At 54.6% G+C, this 16,686-nt stretch overlaps 1 protein-coding gene across 1 annotated transcript; it reads right to left on the bottom strand.

The window, feature by feature from the left end:
• Nucleotides 1-243: 243 nt before the first annotated feature.
• SMPD1 (sphingomyelin phosphodiesterase 1) lies at nucleotides 244-16,347 on the bottom strand. Its single transcript, XM_061629275.1, has 6 exons — nucleotides 15,514-16,347; nucleotides 9,445-10,205; nucleotides 3,684-3,855; nucleotides 3,349-3,425; nucleotides 2,989-3,134; nucleotides 244-2,781 (listed from the first exon to the last, which is right to left on the bottom strand). The coding sequence occupies exons 1-6, from the start codon at nucleotides 16,330-16,332 to the stop codon at nucleotides 2,372-2,374; spliced, it is 2,385 nt and encodes a 794-aa protein (XP_061485259.1). The 5' UTR covers nucleotides 16,333-16,347; the 3' UTR covers nucleotides 244-2,371.
• Between the last annotated feature and the right edge of the window lie 339 nt (nucleotides 16,348-16,686).

Here is a 16,686-nt window from a genome sequence, read left to right as displayed (position 1 = left end):
TGAAATTGCTGGCAGGAGGGGTCCCAGCCTCAAGTCCTGGCACCTGGGATGGATTGGTGGGGGGGCTTATGGTGCTCCTGGAGAGTTTCTCAAAATAGGGACAGGCCAGGGGGTGGCTGGGGCTTGGGTGACAGGAGCGTCACAAGGTTTGTCTCAGGACCCATACAGTGCCGTGCAAAAGTAATCAGACAGACCCCTGCTTAACACTCTAATTTTACTGAATTACAAATGGTACGTTGTAAATTCGTTCTGTGTATTTTATTTTGAAACACTGAAACTTAAAATCAATTATTGTAAGGTGACATTGGTTTTATGTAGGGAAATGTTTGTAAGAACATACAAAACTGAAACGTTGCTTGCATAAGTATTCAACCCCCCACACTATTATTTGGGAGAACCACCTTTCGCTGCAATAACAGCTTTGTCTTTTGGGGTAGGTAGGTACAAGCTTTGCACACAGTGTCAGAAGGATTTTGGCCCATTCTTGGCAGATTCACTCCAGGTTGTTCAGGTTGGTTGGAAGTTGCTTGTGGACCGCAATTTCCAAGGAGCGCCACAGATTCTCAGTGGCATTGACTTTGAATGGGCCACTGCAGGACATTCACCTTTTTGTTCTGGAGCCACTCCAAAGTTGCTTTGGCCTTGTGCTTGGGGTCACTGTCCTGCTGAAAAGTGAATTTCCTTCCAGGCTTCACTTTTTTAGTGGACTAAGCAGGTTCTCTTGCGGCATTTCCCTGTATTTTGTTCCATCCATTCTTCCTTCGATTTTAACAAGATGCCTAGTCCCTGCTGATGAGAAGCATCCTCACAGCATGATGGTGCTGCCGCAACACTTCACTGTAGGGATGGTGTGTCTCGAGGCATGGGCAGTGTTAGGTTTGCACCACACATAGCTTGAGTTTTGGCCAAAAAGCTCTATCTTGATCTTATCCGACGACAAAACCTTCTCCCCCACTGCAGCTGGGGCACTCTCATGCTTTCTGGCAAACTCCAGATGTGCTTTCAGATGGTACTTTTTGAGTAACGGCTTCTTTCTTGTCAGCCTCCCATATAGGCCAGTGTTATCAGAGCTCTTGATATGGTTGACCAGTGCCGTAACTAGCTTTTCATCTGCCCTGTGCAAGGTTTTATTTTTGGGCCCCTTAATTTTTTGGGGGGGAGGGAAATAATAATAAAACAAATACGATATAACAATTGTTTATAAATAATTTTTGTGTAGAATTATTGTATGAATGATTGTAGAATTCTATTCCACACAGAAAGAGTACAGATAAATCTATAATTAATTTGTAACAGCAAACTTTTTGCATTTGATACAGCTTCTGGATTTGATAAATCATTTGCAATCGTTTCCAATCCTTTCTTTACTTCGGATAATTGTAAACATAGTAACTTTATTGCATTGGCCTTTCATGACCACCTTGTATCAGAAAAACTTTTAAGTGACAATTTTAAAGACTTCATTAAAATTTCCCATCATGTTGTTGAGGACGAGAAAAAATTAAATAATCTCGCACAGTACCAAAAAAAGTGATCATTTCTGGCGTTTTAGATGCAGCGTGGACACCAGCTAAATTTAGATTAGAGCTGCGCAAGGTACAAATAGAGCCAAATTATTAATTTCCAAAATACGTGCTCTTACTCCCTTGTATTTGCCAGCCATATAATATTTTCAGCTGTGGTCGTTGGGTAAAAAGTGGCATAAACCACAACATAAACATAAACATTCGCTCCCGTCACGCACATGACGCGTCGATCAGTCCTGCGATTCATTCATTCAGATGTTGGTGAGCAGAGTGCGTCGAGGGCATCCAGGGACTGAGCGACGCAATGACCAATTGCTAAACCACTAAATAACGCAATGGGCTGGCTGCCTGGGCCCACTAGATGCACTCGGTTCACCGACATCAACCGCACAGCACAGCACGGCGGCGAAATTTAAAATTTGAAAATATTATATTTGACCATTTTTTTGGTCAGTTCCATTTCAGGGCCCCCTTCGTCCTGTGCCTGTGCACCTGTTGCACCTGCCTAGTTATGGCACTGTGGTTGACTGGTGCACCGTTACTCCACTCCCAGCCACTGAACTCTGTAGGTACCTCAAAGTAGCTTCTCTCATAAGTCTCCTTTTTCGATTGCTGAGTTTTGAGGGAAGGTCTTTTCTTGGCAATGCCTGGGTGGTGTGATGCAGCTTCCACTTCCTGATTATTGATCACTGGGGTATCCAAACACTTGGATATTAGTTTGTACCCTTTTCCTAATCTGTGCATTTGTATTACATTCTCTCTCACTTCTGTAGAAGGCTCTTTGGTCTTCATTTGCTCCTCCAGTGGCACCGCAGTGTGGCTGCTGCTTGGGGGTCCCTGTTCTCCTAGCAGAGCTGCCGCTGCCGCCACCACGCCTGGATTTCTGGGAAGGGCAGCTTGTGGACCTCAGACCGGCAGAGTTTGGGGTCATCGGCCCGGCCAGTGCGGAGGGCACACAGCAAGGCCACCTTGCAGGCTTCACGACACGGCTCGATGGGTGGGTGCCCCTTGTACATCAGGTACCAAAAGCGCTGGAAGAGGTGCTCATCAGCCTGGAAACGCTGCAGCAGCTGGTCCCAGTCTGCCGGGAAGGCGGTGGGGAAGCCATAGGTCTCCCGAGCCCCATAGAGACGCTGCCACTGGGGCTCTGCACCTGGCAGGTTTGCCAGCGTCAAGTTCAGGATGAAGGTCTCATGGTCCAGCACCATGTAAGAGCTCTTAGGGTAGACCCCGTCCACGTGGTAGATCCGGTAACCTGGTGGGGTGGGGATGGGAGGGAGAAAGGAGTCAGCAGCAGCAGCCCCCCCCGTCCCATGCACCCCTGGCAGAACAGGGAAAGAGGGCTCCCAGCCATTCATACTACAACTCCCAGCATGCATCATTCCTCTTTTCCAGGGAGCAGCAAGAGCCCCCATGCCTGGGGGTGGGGTACAGGATCCTGCCTGGGGGGAATCCAACTCACCTGGGTTGAGGTTGATATATGTGGTCACACTGGGAGCCACAAAGGCGATGCCCACAGGGCGTGAGAGCGTTTCCTCATCGTAGAACATCTCAAATTCATCCACGTGCGTGTGGCCAAAGAACTGCCCAGCCACCGTGCCCTCAAATCTGCAGGGGAGGGGCAGACGGGGGGCAGAAGGGTGGGGAGAGGCGAAATGGGCCACCAGGTAGGCATGACTCACCAAGATTAGGGGGCCCAGGGGAGACACCCCAAATGCCAATCATTTGGGGACACCAACCACTGCTTGTCCCCTGCCCGGAAGTCCCCAAAACTGCCCAGAGCGATGTGGGGGGGAGGGGCAGGAAGGGGGCTGTCACTCACCTGTTGATGATGTGGTAGTAGTTCCAGCCCCAGCAGCGCTTACAGTGGGAGGGAGGGATGTGCCCGATGATGTGGACCTGCGCCCAAGGACAACGGGGTTAGCCAGCTGCAGGCAGGCAAGGGACTAGGATGGGGGGGCGGGTGCTGAAATGCCAACCAGTCCAGATCAGGAAGCACAGCCGGGGGGGCTAGATTGGCATAGCTGCTTGCCACAGAAAGGGGGGGGGAGGAGGTTGCAGCTCACCTTCCTTCACTTCAGGAATGACTTGGACCAGCCTCCCCTCCCTGCTCCCAGCAAGGGCTTGCTGCTGGTGCCCCAAAGCATCCCCTCTCACCTTCTCTCCACTCTTCTCGGCCTCCTGCAAGACATTCACCAGCCACTGCAACTGACCAGCTGGGTCCGTAGAGTTGATCAGGAGCCAGAAATTGGCCTCCGAGCAGAAATTCATGTTGAGCGAGACGAGGCGGAGGCCAGGCTGGACCAGGAGGGTGTAGAAGCCGCCCAGCCTGTGTGGCAGGAGGGAAAAGGCATCAGGGCAGCAGGGGCCCCTTGCACCCTGGCTGCCTAGCCCCCCTCCAAGGCAGCCCACAATGCCACACAGGCCGTGGCCTGGATCCCTGACCAGGAGCGAGCACGCACCCACGGCGAAAAGAAAATGGCACCTGCTTTGCTCCCAGCCCTGCTGCTGCTGCTGCTGCACTGCACTCAGGACCTATGCCCATGGTTTGGGCTTAGCGCGACATGTGCGCCTGGGCTTGTGGTTGGTCCTGATCCAAACTAACCGTGAACTGCAAGACCAGCTGTGCATTTTGCCAGCAAGAGAAACCAAAATGGAGAAAGAATGAAAGTTGGAGAGCGAGAAACACTTCCAACATTCAGTTCTAGAGGAAAGAAGAATCTTCTTGCAACAAGGCTGAAGATTCTTGCAGCAGAAGCCCAACAACCAACTGCAGCCTTGCTTCTGCAACCAGGCAGTTGAATCCTGGAAGTTGCAACCAGGACTTCTGGGCCACAGTCTGGACAGCTCCTTTCTTTCATACGGCTTGCAATTCATTCTTCTACTTGAACTGGTAGTTGTTCATGCAAGCGGTGGTGGGGTGTGTGTGGGTGCGCATGGACATGTCTGCGTAGGCTTTTTGGGTGTGATAGGACACATCATCTCCCTGAGCACTGTGGTGTAAGAAAGGCTCTCACTGCAATTTGTTTTGAGGAATGTTGACTAGACCAGGCTTGTCAGCAATCTCTCTCTCTTCTGGACAGTCTCTGCCAGGTGTGGGACTCAACCCCAAGTGAGATGGGGGTGCCATTCATGCAATTGGCAGTGCCATAAATGGCATCTAAAAAATAACTTGCAGGTGTGGGTGTCCTGATCTGGTCCCAGTCCAGATCAGCCCACTGTACCTGCTACATACATTGGGGGGAGAATTTCTGCTGGAACTACTTTAGCCCCTTACTCTAAAAAGGGCCACTTCACATCCAGCTGGTAGCGATTGGCTATTGTGGCTACAAAGGCACCAGCCTCTCCCCTACCCCCTGGCCACAGCAGCCCCCCCGCCCCTTCCATGCAGATTAGAGAGGAGGTGTCCCAACCAGGAAGGCACATCCGTCAGACCCCGAAGAAGAGAGGCAAGGACCTCTCCAGCCTCCCAGGCGGCCACTGGCTTCGTAGCAAGAGTCCTGCAGCAGCCGCCGCAGCTGGATGAGGCCAAAGGGGCCCACCCAGCCCAGCATGCTGCTCCCCTCACCATGGCCAATCAGAGGCCGCTTCTGGGCAGCTCACAAGCAGGACTGGAGCACAACATAAGTGGGTAGGGGAAGGGAACCAGGGGGCTGCCATTAATGTTGTGGAGGGCAGAGGGAGATATGGAGTGGGGAGGCAATTACATCATTGGGGGAGATGGGTGTGCAATAGGGTGTTGGTTGCCCCCAAACTGTCTCCCCATTCAAATAGTCTGGATAGCCGTGGTGACAGCTCCCCTGGGTTGAAAATGCTGCTTGTGAATGCCAGGTCAGTGAATGGGAAACGATGGCCATTCAGGATCTGATACTGGATGAGCACGCCGACCTGGCTTGTATCACGGAGACCGGGTTGGATGAAGATGGGGGGGTTAATGTCTCTCAGCTTTGCCCGCCAGGTTTCTCTGTACAGCAGCAGGCAAGACGTGGGGGGCAGGGAAGTGGAGTTGCAGTGGTCTATCGTGATGCCATCCCCCTGACCAGGTGCCCTCTCCCACAGTCTTCGGGGTTCGAGTGTGTGTATCTGAAGTTGGGTGGCCGGGACAGAATAGGGATTCTGTTGGTGTACCGCCCACCCCGCTGCTCAACTGTCTCCCTTCCTGAACTAGCCGGGGTGGTCTCGGGGTTGGTGTCACCTAGGTTTGTTGTACTGGGGACTTCAACATCCATGCCGAAACCGCTCTGTCAGGAGTGGCTCAGGATTTCATGGCCTCCATGACAACCATGAGTCTGTCCCAAGTAGTATCTGGCCCCACTCATGTCGCTGGTCACACTTTGGACCTTGTTTTCTGTGTTGGATGAGATGATGGTGATCTTGGCGTGGAGGAACTTTCTATAGTTCCGTTGTCATGGACAGATCACTACCTGGTTGGGTTTAGACTCACTGGGACTCAGAACCTCTGCAGGGGTGGGGGACCAATTGGGATGGTCCGCCCCAGGAGGCTGATGTATCCGGATGGTTTCCTGATGGCTCTTGGGGATTTTCCTGTCACCGCAGCAGATGATTCAGTCGAAGCCCTGGTTGACCTCTGGAATGGGGAAAGGGCCAGGGTGGTGGACATGATCGCTCCTGAGCATCCCCTCTCACGGAGTGGAGCCAAACCAGCTCCCTGGTTTACCAGGGAGCTGGTGGAGATGAAACGAATAAGACGGGGACTTGAGCGACGTTGGCGGAAGACTCGGTGCGAGTTTGACCGAACACGGGCTAGAGCCTATCTGAAGGCTTACTCCGTGGCAGTGCGGGCTATGAAGAAACTTTTCTTTTCTGCCACCACTGCGTCTGCTGGGAGCCGTCCAGCGGAGCTGTTTTGAGTGGTCAGGGGTCTTTTAAACTCTGGCCCCCGGGAGGGTAATATAGACCACTCAACAGCCCGCTGTCAAGAATTTGCAGATAAAGTTGCTCAGATTTGCTCTGACTTGGACACTAAAATTGATACAGTCTCAGGGGATGTAACTTTGGCTCCTGCTTGTCCAATAATAATGGATTCCTTTCAATTTGTACAGCCTGAGGATGTGGACAAGATCCTTGGAGAGGCGAGAGCCACCACATGTCTGCTGGATCCTTGCCCTTCCTGGCTCATTAAAAGTGCCAGGGGGGACTGGCCAAGTGGGTGAGGGGTGTAGTTAATGCCTCTTTACAACAAGGCAGAATTCCATTGTGCCTAAAAGAGGCAGTTGTACGGCCTTTGTTGAAAAAGCCCTCCCTGGATCCCTCCATAATAGGAAATTTTTGGGTAAGGTAATAGAGTGTGTGGTGGCCGCCCAGCTCCAGAGATTCTTGGATGAAACGGATTATCTGGATCCATTTCAGTCTGGTTTCAGGTCTGGCTACGGGACAGAGACAGCTTTGGTCGCCTTGGTGGATGACCTATGCAGAGAGCTGGACAGGGGGAGTGTGTCCCTGTTAGTTCTACTGGACCTCTCAGAGGCTTTTGATACCATTGACCATGGTATCCTTCTGGACCGCCTTGCTGGGATGGGACTTGGGGGCACCGTGTTACGATGGCTCCATTCCTTTCCGGAGGGACGAACTCAGAAGGTGGTGCTGGGGGACTCCTGTTCGACTCCTTGGCCGTTGACCTATGGGGTCCCTCAGGGTTCAGTTTTGTCCCCCATGTTATTTAACATCTATATGAAACCACTGGGAGAGGTTGTCCGGGGGTTTGGGGTTCGGTGCTATCAGTATGCGGATGACACCCAACTCTATTTCTCCTTTCCACCTAAAGCCAAAGAAGCTGTCCTGGTCCTGAACCAGTGCCTGGCATCAGTGATGGACTGGATGAGGGTGTGATGTTCCTGCTTATAGTGTAAATATGGTAAGTGCTGTTTATATAGAAGACATATGGTAAGTGGAGTGAAAGAGGAGGGGGGAGTACATGAGCAGTAGAATGCTGGATGATTGGCTGAGTGTTTGGATGGCTGAGAGTATAAATGGAAGAATGACAGTTGAATCTGGGTGGATGTTAGTAGGTGGAAGAGTTGGTGAATGTGAGGGAAAGAAGGTGTTTGGTAGTGGATGTTAGGAGAGTGTGGAGAAAGAGGGAGTGGGAGTTCTGATTAATAATAAGTCAAGTACAAAACAGGAATAGATGAAACCATACGCTTGTGAAACATTCTAAAAGTAATCTTGTTATTTCTGATATTTAATAAATACTTATTTGGTTTACCAAAGGCCTGATCCTTGGCTGGGGGATATACATACCAGAAGGGAGGGCAAGGTAATTACCAAGGCTGAACAGAAACAGTATCTAATGGTGGCAGCGGTGAAGGGAGGAATAATAACAATTCAAGTATCCAGAGCAACCCAGAGTTGTATGTGTTATCTATAAAGATACAAGGGGTTGGGAACAGCATAAGCACACAGTCACAAAAGTAACCAGCTAGAGAGAGACTCAGGCAAAGTCTCTGGGAGTATTGGTTATAGGACGTGACTGGTGGTGCTGCCTAGCAGGGGGATCTAGTGAGATCTGTGCTAGAGCGGAGTGAGAAACCATATAAAGGATGGTCTGGACTGGTGGTATCCCTGGTGGTGCTTAGTGAAAGGCAGTAGCCACAAGCTGTTGGGAACCTGACAGGGAGACCCAGGGGAGGGCATCACAGAGGGCGAACAAATTGAAACTAAATCCAGACAAGACAGAGGTGCTCCTGGTCAGTCGAAGGGCAGATCAGGGAATAGGGATTCAGCCTGTGCTGGATGGGGTTACACTCCCCCTGAAGACACAGGTTTGCAGTTCGGGTGTGCTCCTGGACTCAGCTCTGAACTTGGAGCCCAGGTCTCGGCCGCGGCCAGGAGTGCCTTTGCCCATTTAAGACTAGTGCGCCAGCTGCGCCTGTTCCTGGAAATGCCTGATTTGACTATGGTGATGCATGGTTACATCCCGTTTAGATTACTGTAACACGCTCTATGTGGGGCTGCCTTTGAAGACTGTTCGGAAACTTAAACTGGTAGAAAGAGATGCAGCCAGAGTGTTAGCTGGGGCTGGTTACAGGGACCATACAACTCCCTTGTTACAACAGCTCCACTGGCTGCCAGTCTGTTTCCGGTCACAATTCAAAGTGCTGGTTTTGACCTATAAAGCCCTATACGGCTCAGGTCCAGGCTATTTGTCAGACCGGATCGCCCTATATGAGCCTGCCCGGGCCCTGAGATCTTCAGGAGAGGCCCTTCTCTCAGTCCCAACACCTTCGCAAGTGCGATTGGTGGGGATGCGAGATAGGGCCTTCTCGGTGGCTGCTCCTAGGTACTGGAACTCCCTTCCTAGGGAGGCACAAATGGCCCCCTCCTTGCCATCCTTCCATCGGCAAGTAAAGACTTTTTTATTCCAACAGGCTTTTGGGATAGAAGGTGTTTAGGATTGGGCTCTACAAGGTTTGTTTTATTGTTTTATATTATTATCTGTATTATTTTAAATTGTTTTTTAGTATTTTAAGTGCCTGTTTCATGGTTTTAAGGTTGCGTATAGTTTAATTGTATTTTAATTGTATGTTTTTCTATGTTTTTAACTACATGCAGTTTTATTTGTAAGCCGCCCTGAGTTCCAGTTTGGAAAAAGGACGGGGTAAAAATAAAGTTTCATTCATTCATTCATTCATTCATTCATTTTACAACAGCAGCGCCTCTCCCCACTTGTGGCAACTGGCACTCAGAAGCATACGGCTTCCAGTAGCCATCATGGCTACCAGCCACTGATAGCCTTCGCACCCTCTTTTTAGAGCCATCCAAGCAGCAGCTGTCCTGGCCTCCTCCAGAAGCGAATGGCTGCTTCCAGGACTATCCCTTGTTTTGTGCTCTCCTAGAACCTCTTCCTGAGCACCATTCTGCCAGCCAGCCCCTCCAGAGCAGCCCCCCCTGCCCCTACCTCAGGGTTTCCAGGGCCTGGTGGGGTAGCCATGGCCGCCACGCATCGACCATGGCGCTGTAGAGCCAGGCAGAGGACTGGTTCCCAGAAACGTCAGGCGGGGGGAAGAAGTTCACAGGCACAGATTCATGGTTGCCCACGGCAGGGTAGACCGGCAGTGGCCCCAGGTACTTCTGGATGAGGCTGGTCACGGTTGTGAGGGCGTATAGCTGGTCCCCACGGCTCTGCTGCCAGATGTTGTGAGCTGGGATGTCACCAGTCCAGTAGGCCATGTCATACGGCCCAGTGGCCGCCAGGTGCTGCAAGAGGTTCTCCAGGGTGTGGAGGGGGAGGTCGCACTTGCTGTAGGTGCCCCAGAAGCCAGCGCCCGGGCCCTGGGGCTGCCCACCCCGGCAGCAGAGGGGCTCCTTGCAAGCAGGGCTGCTGCCTGGGGCATAGTCCCGGTCCCAGTGCAAGTCTGTGAGGAACAGCACCCGGGCCACAGGGGCGCCCGGAGGGGGAGGGGTGGGTGGGCGGACGGGCGGCTTGGGTGTCTCCGGCAGAGTGACGGTCCAGTTGGAAAAGATGTCCCAGTGCCCGCAGTGAGAGCCCAACAGGAGGCCACAGATCTCAGCTGGGCGCATGACAGAGCGAGTCCAAGTGGTCAAGACGTCGTGCTCAAAGAGACCGATGATCTCCTGGCACACCTCCAAAGTGGCGAAGTGGAAGTACACACATACACTCACGGCCAGCTGCTGGATACGCTTCGTGCTGCTCTCCAGCTGCAAGGCCCATATTGGGGGCAGGGGGGAGGAGAGAGAGAGCGCATCACACAAGGGGAAAGCAGGCCGGGGGGGGTGCCTGCCTGAAACTGTCCCAGGACCAGGAGTGGCTGGGAAGGGCAGAACATTTCAGCAGAGTCCCCTCAGGAGAGGCTCTCTTCCACCTCAACTTTCTCAGCTGGGTCCCTTGGTGGGACCTGAGCAAAGTTGGGCATTGCCGCCCTGCACCCCCATGCAATTGCGTCGCCTTTGCTGGCCCTCAAGGTCTCTTCTGATGTCAAAGAGCCTACCAGCACCAGGTGTATGGTGGGGCGGGTGTCCCCCATCATGGTGACCCTGCCCAGGCGACTGATGTGGCTTCTCCTGGGGAAAGCCTTGCTGTTGCACAACACACACACGTGCAGACCCAGTTGTGGGCAGCCCAGCCTGGCTGGCTTTGAGGCGGACGGCGCCTGCCTCTCTGGGCCTTTTCAAACAGCCCCCCATTTCCAAAAATCACTGCCCCTCTTTGTTTTGCAAAAGAAGCCAGCTCCACCCAGCCCACGAAAGGGTCCTTCTGTGCAACAGAGAGCCCTACAGAGCCAAGGGGACTCAGCTGTCAAAGGCCTTTTCCCAAGAGCCTTCGCTGGGACCCTTGCGTCAGCCGCCAGACTCCACCACAGTTCCACCACGGGCGCATCTGAGACCTGAATTCAGGCTCTTCTGAAAGTGCCAAGTGCAGTCTGCAAAGATGCAAACCATTTCAATAAACCAGTGAAGCTGTTAAAAGCCTCCCCCCCATCCACTTCCCAGACCCTCCCCGGCCACAGCCTGGGGCTCAACATCAGAAGGCAGAGTGTTACTGGAAGGGCCCACAGCCAGCTGGGGGGAAAGGACAGCCTGGGGGCCTCACAACTGTACCAGAACACCCCCCCCCATTTATTCTTCCTCTGGAAGCCAAAGCAATTGACACACTTATGCAAATAAGCCTCTGCTGATAAAAGCCGGATGCAACCAATTAGGTGAATAATCAGATGATAAAGGGGTGTAGCCTGTGTAGCTTTCCGGGAGGAACTCAACTAGGTTCCCAACCTGTGTTTCCTTCTTCAGGCTAAGAGTGTGAGAGAGATCTCGGGTGCAGGGGAGACTTGACAAGAATGGGGTCGCCCTCATTCCCTTGCAAAGGCATGGCCTCCTCCCAGCTGGGCTTCAAAGTGGGGGAGGGAGTGGCAGAGACTTTTGGGGGAAATCGGCAACAAGTGTGTGTGTGTAATTAAGCAGCCCCCCCCCCCGCATCTGCTTTGGAACATCCCGTTTCCACTTTGGATATTTCTCCCTTCATGGTGCAGGCAAAAGAGCTCCTTGAAAACAAGGCAGAGACCTTCCTTCGCACCGTCTCATTTTAAAATGCCTCAAAGCACTGGGCCACATGCAATAAAAGCAATGAAGACCCGCAAGGCCCGCTTGAAAGCTGAGCTCGCAGTCCAAGAAGACACAGGGGGAGAGGGGATTGGGAAGGAGGGAAAGGTCCTGCCTGCCCAACCCACTCCACGGCTGCAGGAACCATGCGTGGCCAAGGCCAGCAAGAGCCCCCCCTGCCTTCCCCAGGATGAGAGAGTGCGATTGGCTGAGCTGGGGCAGGCCTACCTCACTCTTCCTATCCGCAGCAGGGCACGCGCCCATTGGCGGCTCACAGCAAGCACAAGGCTGGGACAGCCCCCCACCAGAGGCAGCACCAGGTCGCCACAGGTCTGCAGCCTCTGAAAGTGCAAAGTGCCGGCCCCCACTCTCATGACTTAAAGCCACTGGCATTATCCTAATGAGGACGCCACCCCAAATCATTTCCCGTTGTAAAGCCATCTCGGGCAGTGGTCAGCACACTGCCCTCGGCCAACCACAATTAACAAGGGGACAAGCAGCGTATCTGGAGCAGAAATCCCTCCATCCTGCTTTGGCCCAAGCAGTCCAGCATTCATTTCTCTGTGTCCCCCCCCCCATTACTAGCTGAAGGCCAGAGATGAAAAAGCAAGTGCTGGGGGTTGGCAGGGCCCTTCTGCCCTCTCCCAGGGCCAGAGGCATGCAGAGAAATGGCCAGAAACACTGGCTGCACCAGTCCATTCCAGTGCAATGTGCAAAAAACAGTCGCTGCAGCCCCTCCGTGGAGAGAGACAAACAGTGGAAGAAGGCCCAAAATCCACTCTGTGTCAGCCAGAAGGGGAGGAGCCAGAGAGACACAGCAAAGTCACGAGGAGGAAGAGAAAGAAAAACCCTCTTCACAGGCCTCCCCGCCAGCCTGGCAGAAGTTGCCCTTGATGCCCCTCCCCTCATTTGCTTCTTCCTAAAAGACGGCAGCGACGGAGGCTCGGGGCTCAGCCACCAATCCCAGCCCCACACAAAAAGGCTTTCTCAGGGGGCTGGCAACCAACTCCCCCCTGTAGGATTGGGGCTAGTTGCTCTACTGTAACAAGCTGGCTGGCGCTTCCTTGACTTGAGCAAGAGAGGAGGGACTGGATGCGACACTTGGTGGATTTCCCCATCAGGGCACAGCTGTCTAAGTGGCGGAGAGTGTGGGCGAAGGGCTCACCCCTGGAGGCAGGTGGGGCAGAGAAGATCCGGTCAGGCATGCTTGGGGAGAGGCCCCCGAGCACCCACAGCCACCACCATGGATGGAAGGTGGCGGGAAATGGAAGGGGGGCACCTGGCAGCAGCTTCCTGGCACGCTCCAACCAAACGGGGGAGGAAGGAGGCATTTTTTCACAGAACACCTATTTGGGATGGGCTGGAACTGGCGAGCACAAGTGGCCAGAGTGGCTTGACCCACAGCTGCCATACGGCCTCCACATCTGGAATGGAGGCCCTCAACCTCCACAGGCCAGCTGTGGAGGGGGGGCTGCCACCCTTCCTGACTTTGCTCCCAGGAGCACCCGTCTGGCCACTGCCAGGATGGAGGTGTTTAGGGCAGCTTTGCCTACCTGGTGCCCTCCTCCACTGTTTTGGACAGCCGTGCTAGGTGGGGCTGCTGGGGGTTGCAGGCCAAAACATCTGGAGGAGGGCACCAGGTAGGCCAAGGCTGCTTTAAGGGATTAAAAACTTGCATACTGCTTTTTACTGTTTATTCACTTTTCTGTGAGCCACTTAGAGGACGTGTGTTATTGGGAGGAAGGCAATGGTAAACCCCCTCTGAATACCGTTTACCATGAAAACCCTCTTCATAGGGTCGCCATAACTCAGAATTGACTTGAAGGCAGGCCATTTCCATAGCAAAATACCTTATTTTTTCACTTGTCACATTGACATTCCCCCTTTCCTCCAAGGAGCTCAAAACGGCATACCAACGCTTCTCCACTTTATCCCCACAACAACCCTTTGAGGTAATTAAAGCTGAGGGTGAGTGATTGGCCCAAGATCACCCAGTGATCATCAGGGTTGAATGGGGATTTGAACCCAGGTCTCCCAGTTTCCAGTGCAGCACTCTAACCACAGGTAAAAAGGGGTCTGCCCCCCTGCTGTTCACTCCCCAAAGGGACTCCCCTGAGCAGCTCAAGAGAGCCAGATAACTCTTTGGGCAGCAGCGTCTCGTCTACATGGCTTGCCAGGCATGGCGGCCAAGAACAGCTTCCCCGTCAGCAAGGAATCCTTTGCAATCTATGGAAAGTGGGCTGCAGGAACAGTCCAGGCTCTGCTTGGCCAAGGGTCAACTGCAGCACTCCCAGGCACAGAGAGAGAGAGAGAGAGAGAGAGAGAGAGAGAGAGAGAGAGAGAGAGAGAGAGAGAGAGACTCACAGTGTGGCCATGGTCTGGAATTCAGAACTTTCCCAAACTATGGCTTTAAAATCCAGCTTTGAGGGGCAGGTTCTGGTAGCCAGCCCCTTTTAGCCCAGCCCAGCAGGAAAAGGCCTCAGGAGGGCAGGAAAGCAAACCAGGGGGCCCCTCCCCTCCCCACCAAGCCCTGTAAGGCTGGTGGGAGCCTGAAGAGGAGCTCCCCTGTCTGAGGCTGAGGGAAGCCCCCTGGCCAACAGTCTCTTGCAGACCTTCCCTTGGCAACAGGAGCGACAAAGGCTCAGGCGCAGAGTATACAAAGTGAGTGCTCCCCTGCCTCTTCCAGAGATTTCAGCGCTTTTCAGGAATGATCCTGACAATGCCCGAAAGGATACCTTCTCCTCAGAAGCCCCAAATGGGGTGGGGGACTTACAAAGGGGCCTTCTTCAGAACTAGGCATGCGTAATTATCGAGACGCAGAAATGGCAACAGGAAAGTCTTGGGAAGGAAGAACAACTCAGGCAGGTGGACCATGCAGATTCCGACCCCCTCAAAGGGTTCTGTTATGCCTGGGTGCATCCTCCCACCAGCTCTCCACACAGCCCTGGGGGAGGGCTGTAGCTCACTGGCAGAGTATCTGCTGCCCCCCCCCCCAGGGCTGGGAGTGTCCCCTGCCAGTCAGTGCAGGCATCACTGAGCTAGATGGCCCAGTGGTTTGACTCAGCAGTCATTTGTTTTGTTTATTTCTCAATTAAATGTATACCCCATCCCTCCTTCAAAAGGGGCCCCAGGGTGGCCAACAAGTGATAAAGCATCTTCAAAGCAAGCAATTCCAACACAGCCTGGGATAAGGTCCAAGTGAAGTTGCAAAACATTCCCCACCTGAAGCCCACCAGGGCAATTTCCAGGCAGAGGAAACAGTCTTGGGCTAGATTGGCTCCAGGGTCTGAGTCAGCAAAAGGCAGATTCCCATATCCTGAAGCTTCACCTCCCCCCTTTGCTTGAGCTTCTCTAAGGGGGCTACTTCCTCCAGACAGCCAGGCAGCCCCAGACAGCTTGATCTGTTTTGAGAGTGACAGCCACCCAGTGAAGGAGGGGCCATTGAACCATGTCAAGTAACCCCCCCTATGGCGCCAGGGGCAAACGGGGAGAAGGGCAGTGGCGCCAGCAGACGTGGGGTGGAGAGACGGCTCTGGGCCTGACCACACAAGCAGGGCCTTCTATGCAGTGGCACCAAAATGGACTTCAGGGTGGGATCACCAATTTCCTTTCTGGCTGACAGCACTGCTGGGCTTTTGTTACTCACTGAGCTCTGCCCGCGGGGCTTATCTTGGGTGAACTCTTCAAAAAAACAATAATGTCATGACAACTGCCTTAAATAAGGTCTTAAGAAAAAGGCAGCACACATACATTCCGAGACTACAGAGGCCCCGGCGCGCTGGGTCTTTTTTTTTGGGGGGGGGGCGACAGAGTTCCCTACCCCGCTCCGTTGCCCGGCCTTGTCCCACAGACTTCAAGCGGAGGGACAGCTCTGGACCCAGAGAAGTCCCTTCTCCCCGCTGCTACTGACCTGCATGCCGGCGTCGATGGCGGTGAAGATGACCTTGCAGGCGGGGCAGCTGAGGTTCCTCCAGCCAAAGCGGGCGCCGGCCACCGGTAGCACCTTCGCCAGCTCGGACGCGTCGGACGCCCCGGACCCCTTCTTCCCCGGACCTGCCGCTGCCACGCCCGCGGCCAGCGCTGTCAGTAGCCCCGCGGCCAGCGCCAGGCGGAGAGCCCCGGCGGCCCCCATGGCTTGCGACGCCCCTCGGCGCCCCTCTGTCCGCCCGAAGCCGCCGCTCCGACGGCCCCCGGAAGAGCAACAGCCACTGCCAGCGCAGGAGCAGCGCAAGCTCCCCGATGCTCGGCTGCTGTCGCGCCACTGCCGGCGCGCGGGGCGGGCAGGAGCCAAGCAATCAGCCGCGGGTGGGAGGAGGAGGAGGAAGAGGGGCGGCGGCGGCGGGAGGGCACTCGGCCCGGCCGGGGCTCCGGCTCCGCCTTCGGCAGAGGCGCCTCCTGCGCGCACAGCCCGAGCCGTGGAGCGAGCGGTGGAGCGACGCGCCTGGGCGTCCCGCTCAGCGGCTGCGGCGCGAGAGACGAAGAGCCGCTGCCCCTTTCTGCCCGGCTCCAAGATGGCGGGCCTAGCGGCGGAGTCCTCCACGTCAGAGCCCGGGGGGCGCGGCGCCCCAGTGCGCCCGCATTGGAGGCTGCCCTCCAGCGGGGCTGGCCCGTTCCTCCGCCGCGTCAGGAGCGTTCCGGGGCGACCTGCACGCGCCGCAGGTGCGCTTCGCACGGCACGTCGCGCTTGTTGCAGCGGCGCCTCGAGGGGACGCCGGGCCTCCGCCGGCATCGCCCCACCGAGCCGGAAGGACAGGCTCCGGCCGGGCTTGGCACCCGAACGGGACCGTCCATCGTCCTCCTGTAGGCTTCTGGGAGGCCCCGAGGGAAAGCAGTTTGGGGCAGCGAAGACGACGAGCGGACTCTCGCCACCTGAAGGACGGCACCGCGGTAGACTTCATGGCGCCTTGAGCTTTTATTTATATTTATTTATTATTTCAATTTATATTTTGCGGAGGAAAGGCTGCCCCCTCCCCCTCGAGTGCAAGGAGGGTGACCCTGGGACACGGGCGGGCGGGCGGGTGTGGTTAGGGGGTTGGGGTTGAGATGGATGGTTTCTTTGAGTCCTCTTCCAGCCTCTGATTTG

Source organism: Rhineura floridana, chromosome 5 (assembly GCF_030035675.1).
Source record: "Rhineura floridana isolate rRhiFlo1 chromosome 5, rRhiFlo1.hap2, whole genome shotgun sequence".
In the NCBI taxonomy this organism is placed as follows: domain Eukaryota; kingdom Metazoa; phylum Chordata; class Lepidosauria; order Squamata; family Rhineuridae; genus Rhineura; species Rhineura floridana.
This window is presented reverse-complemented; position numbering and strand designations above follow the sequence as displayed.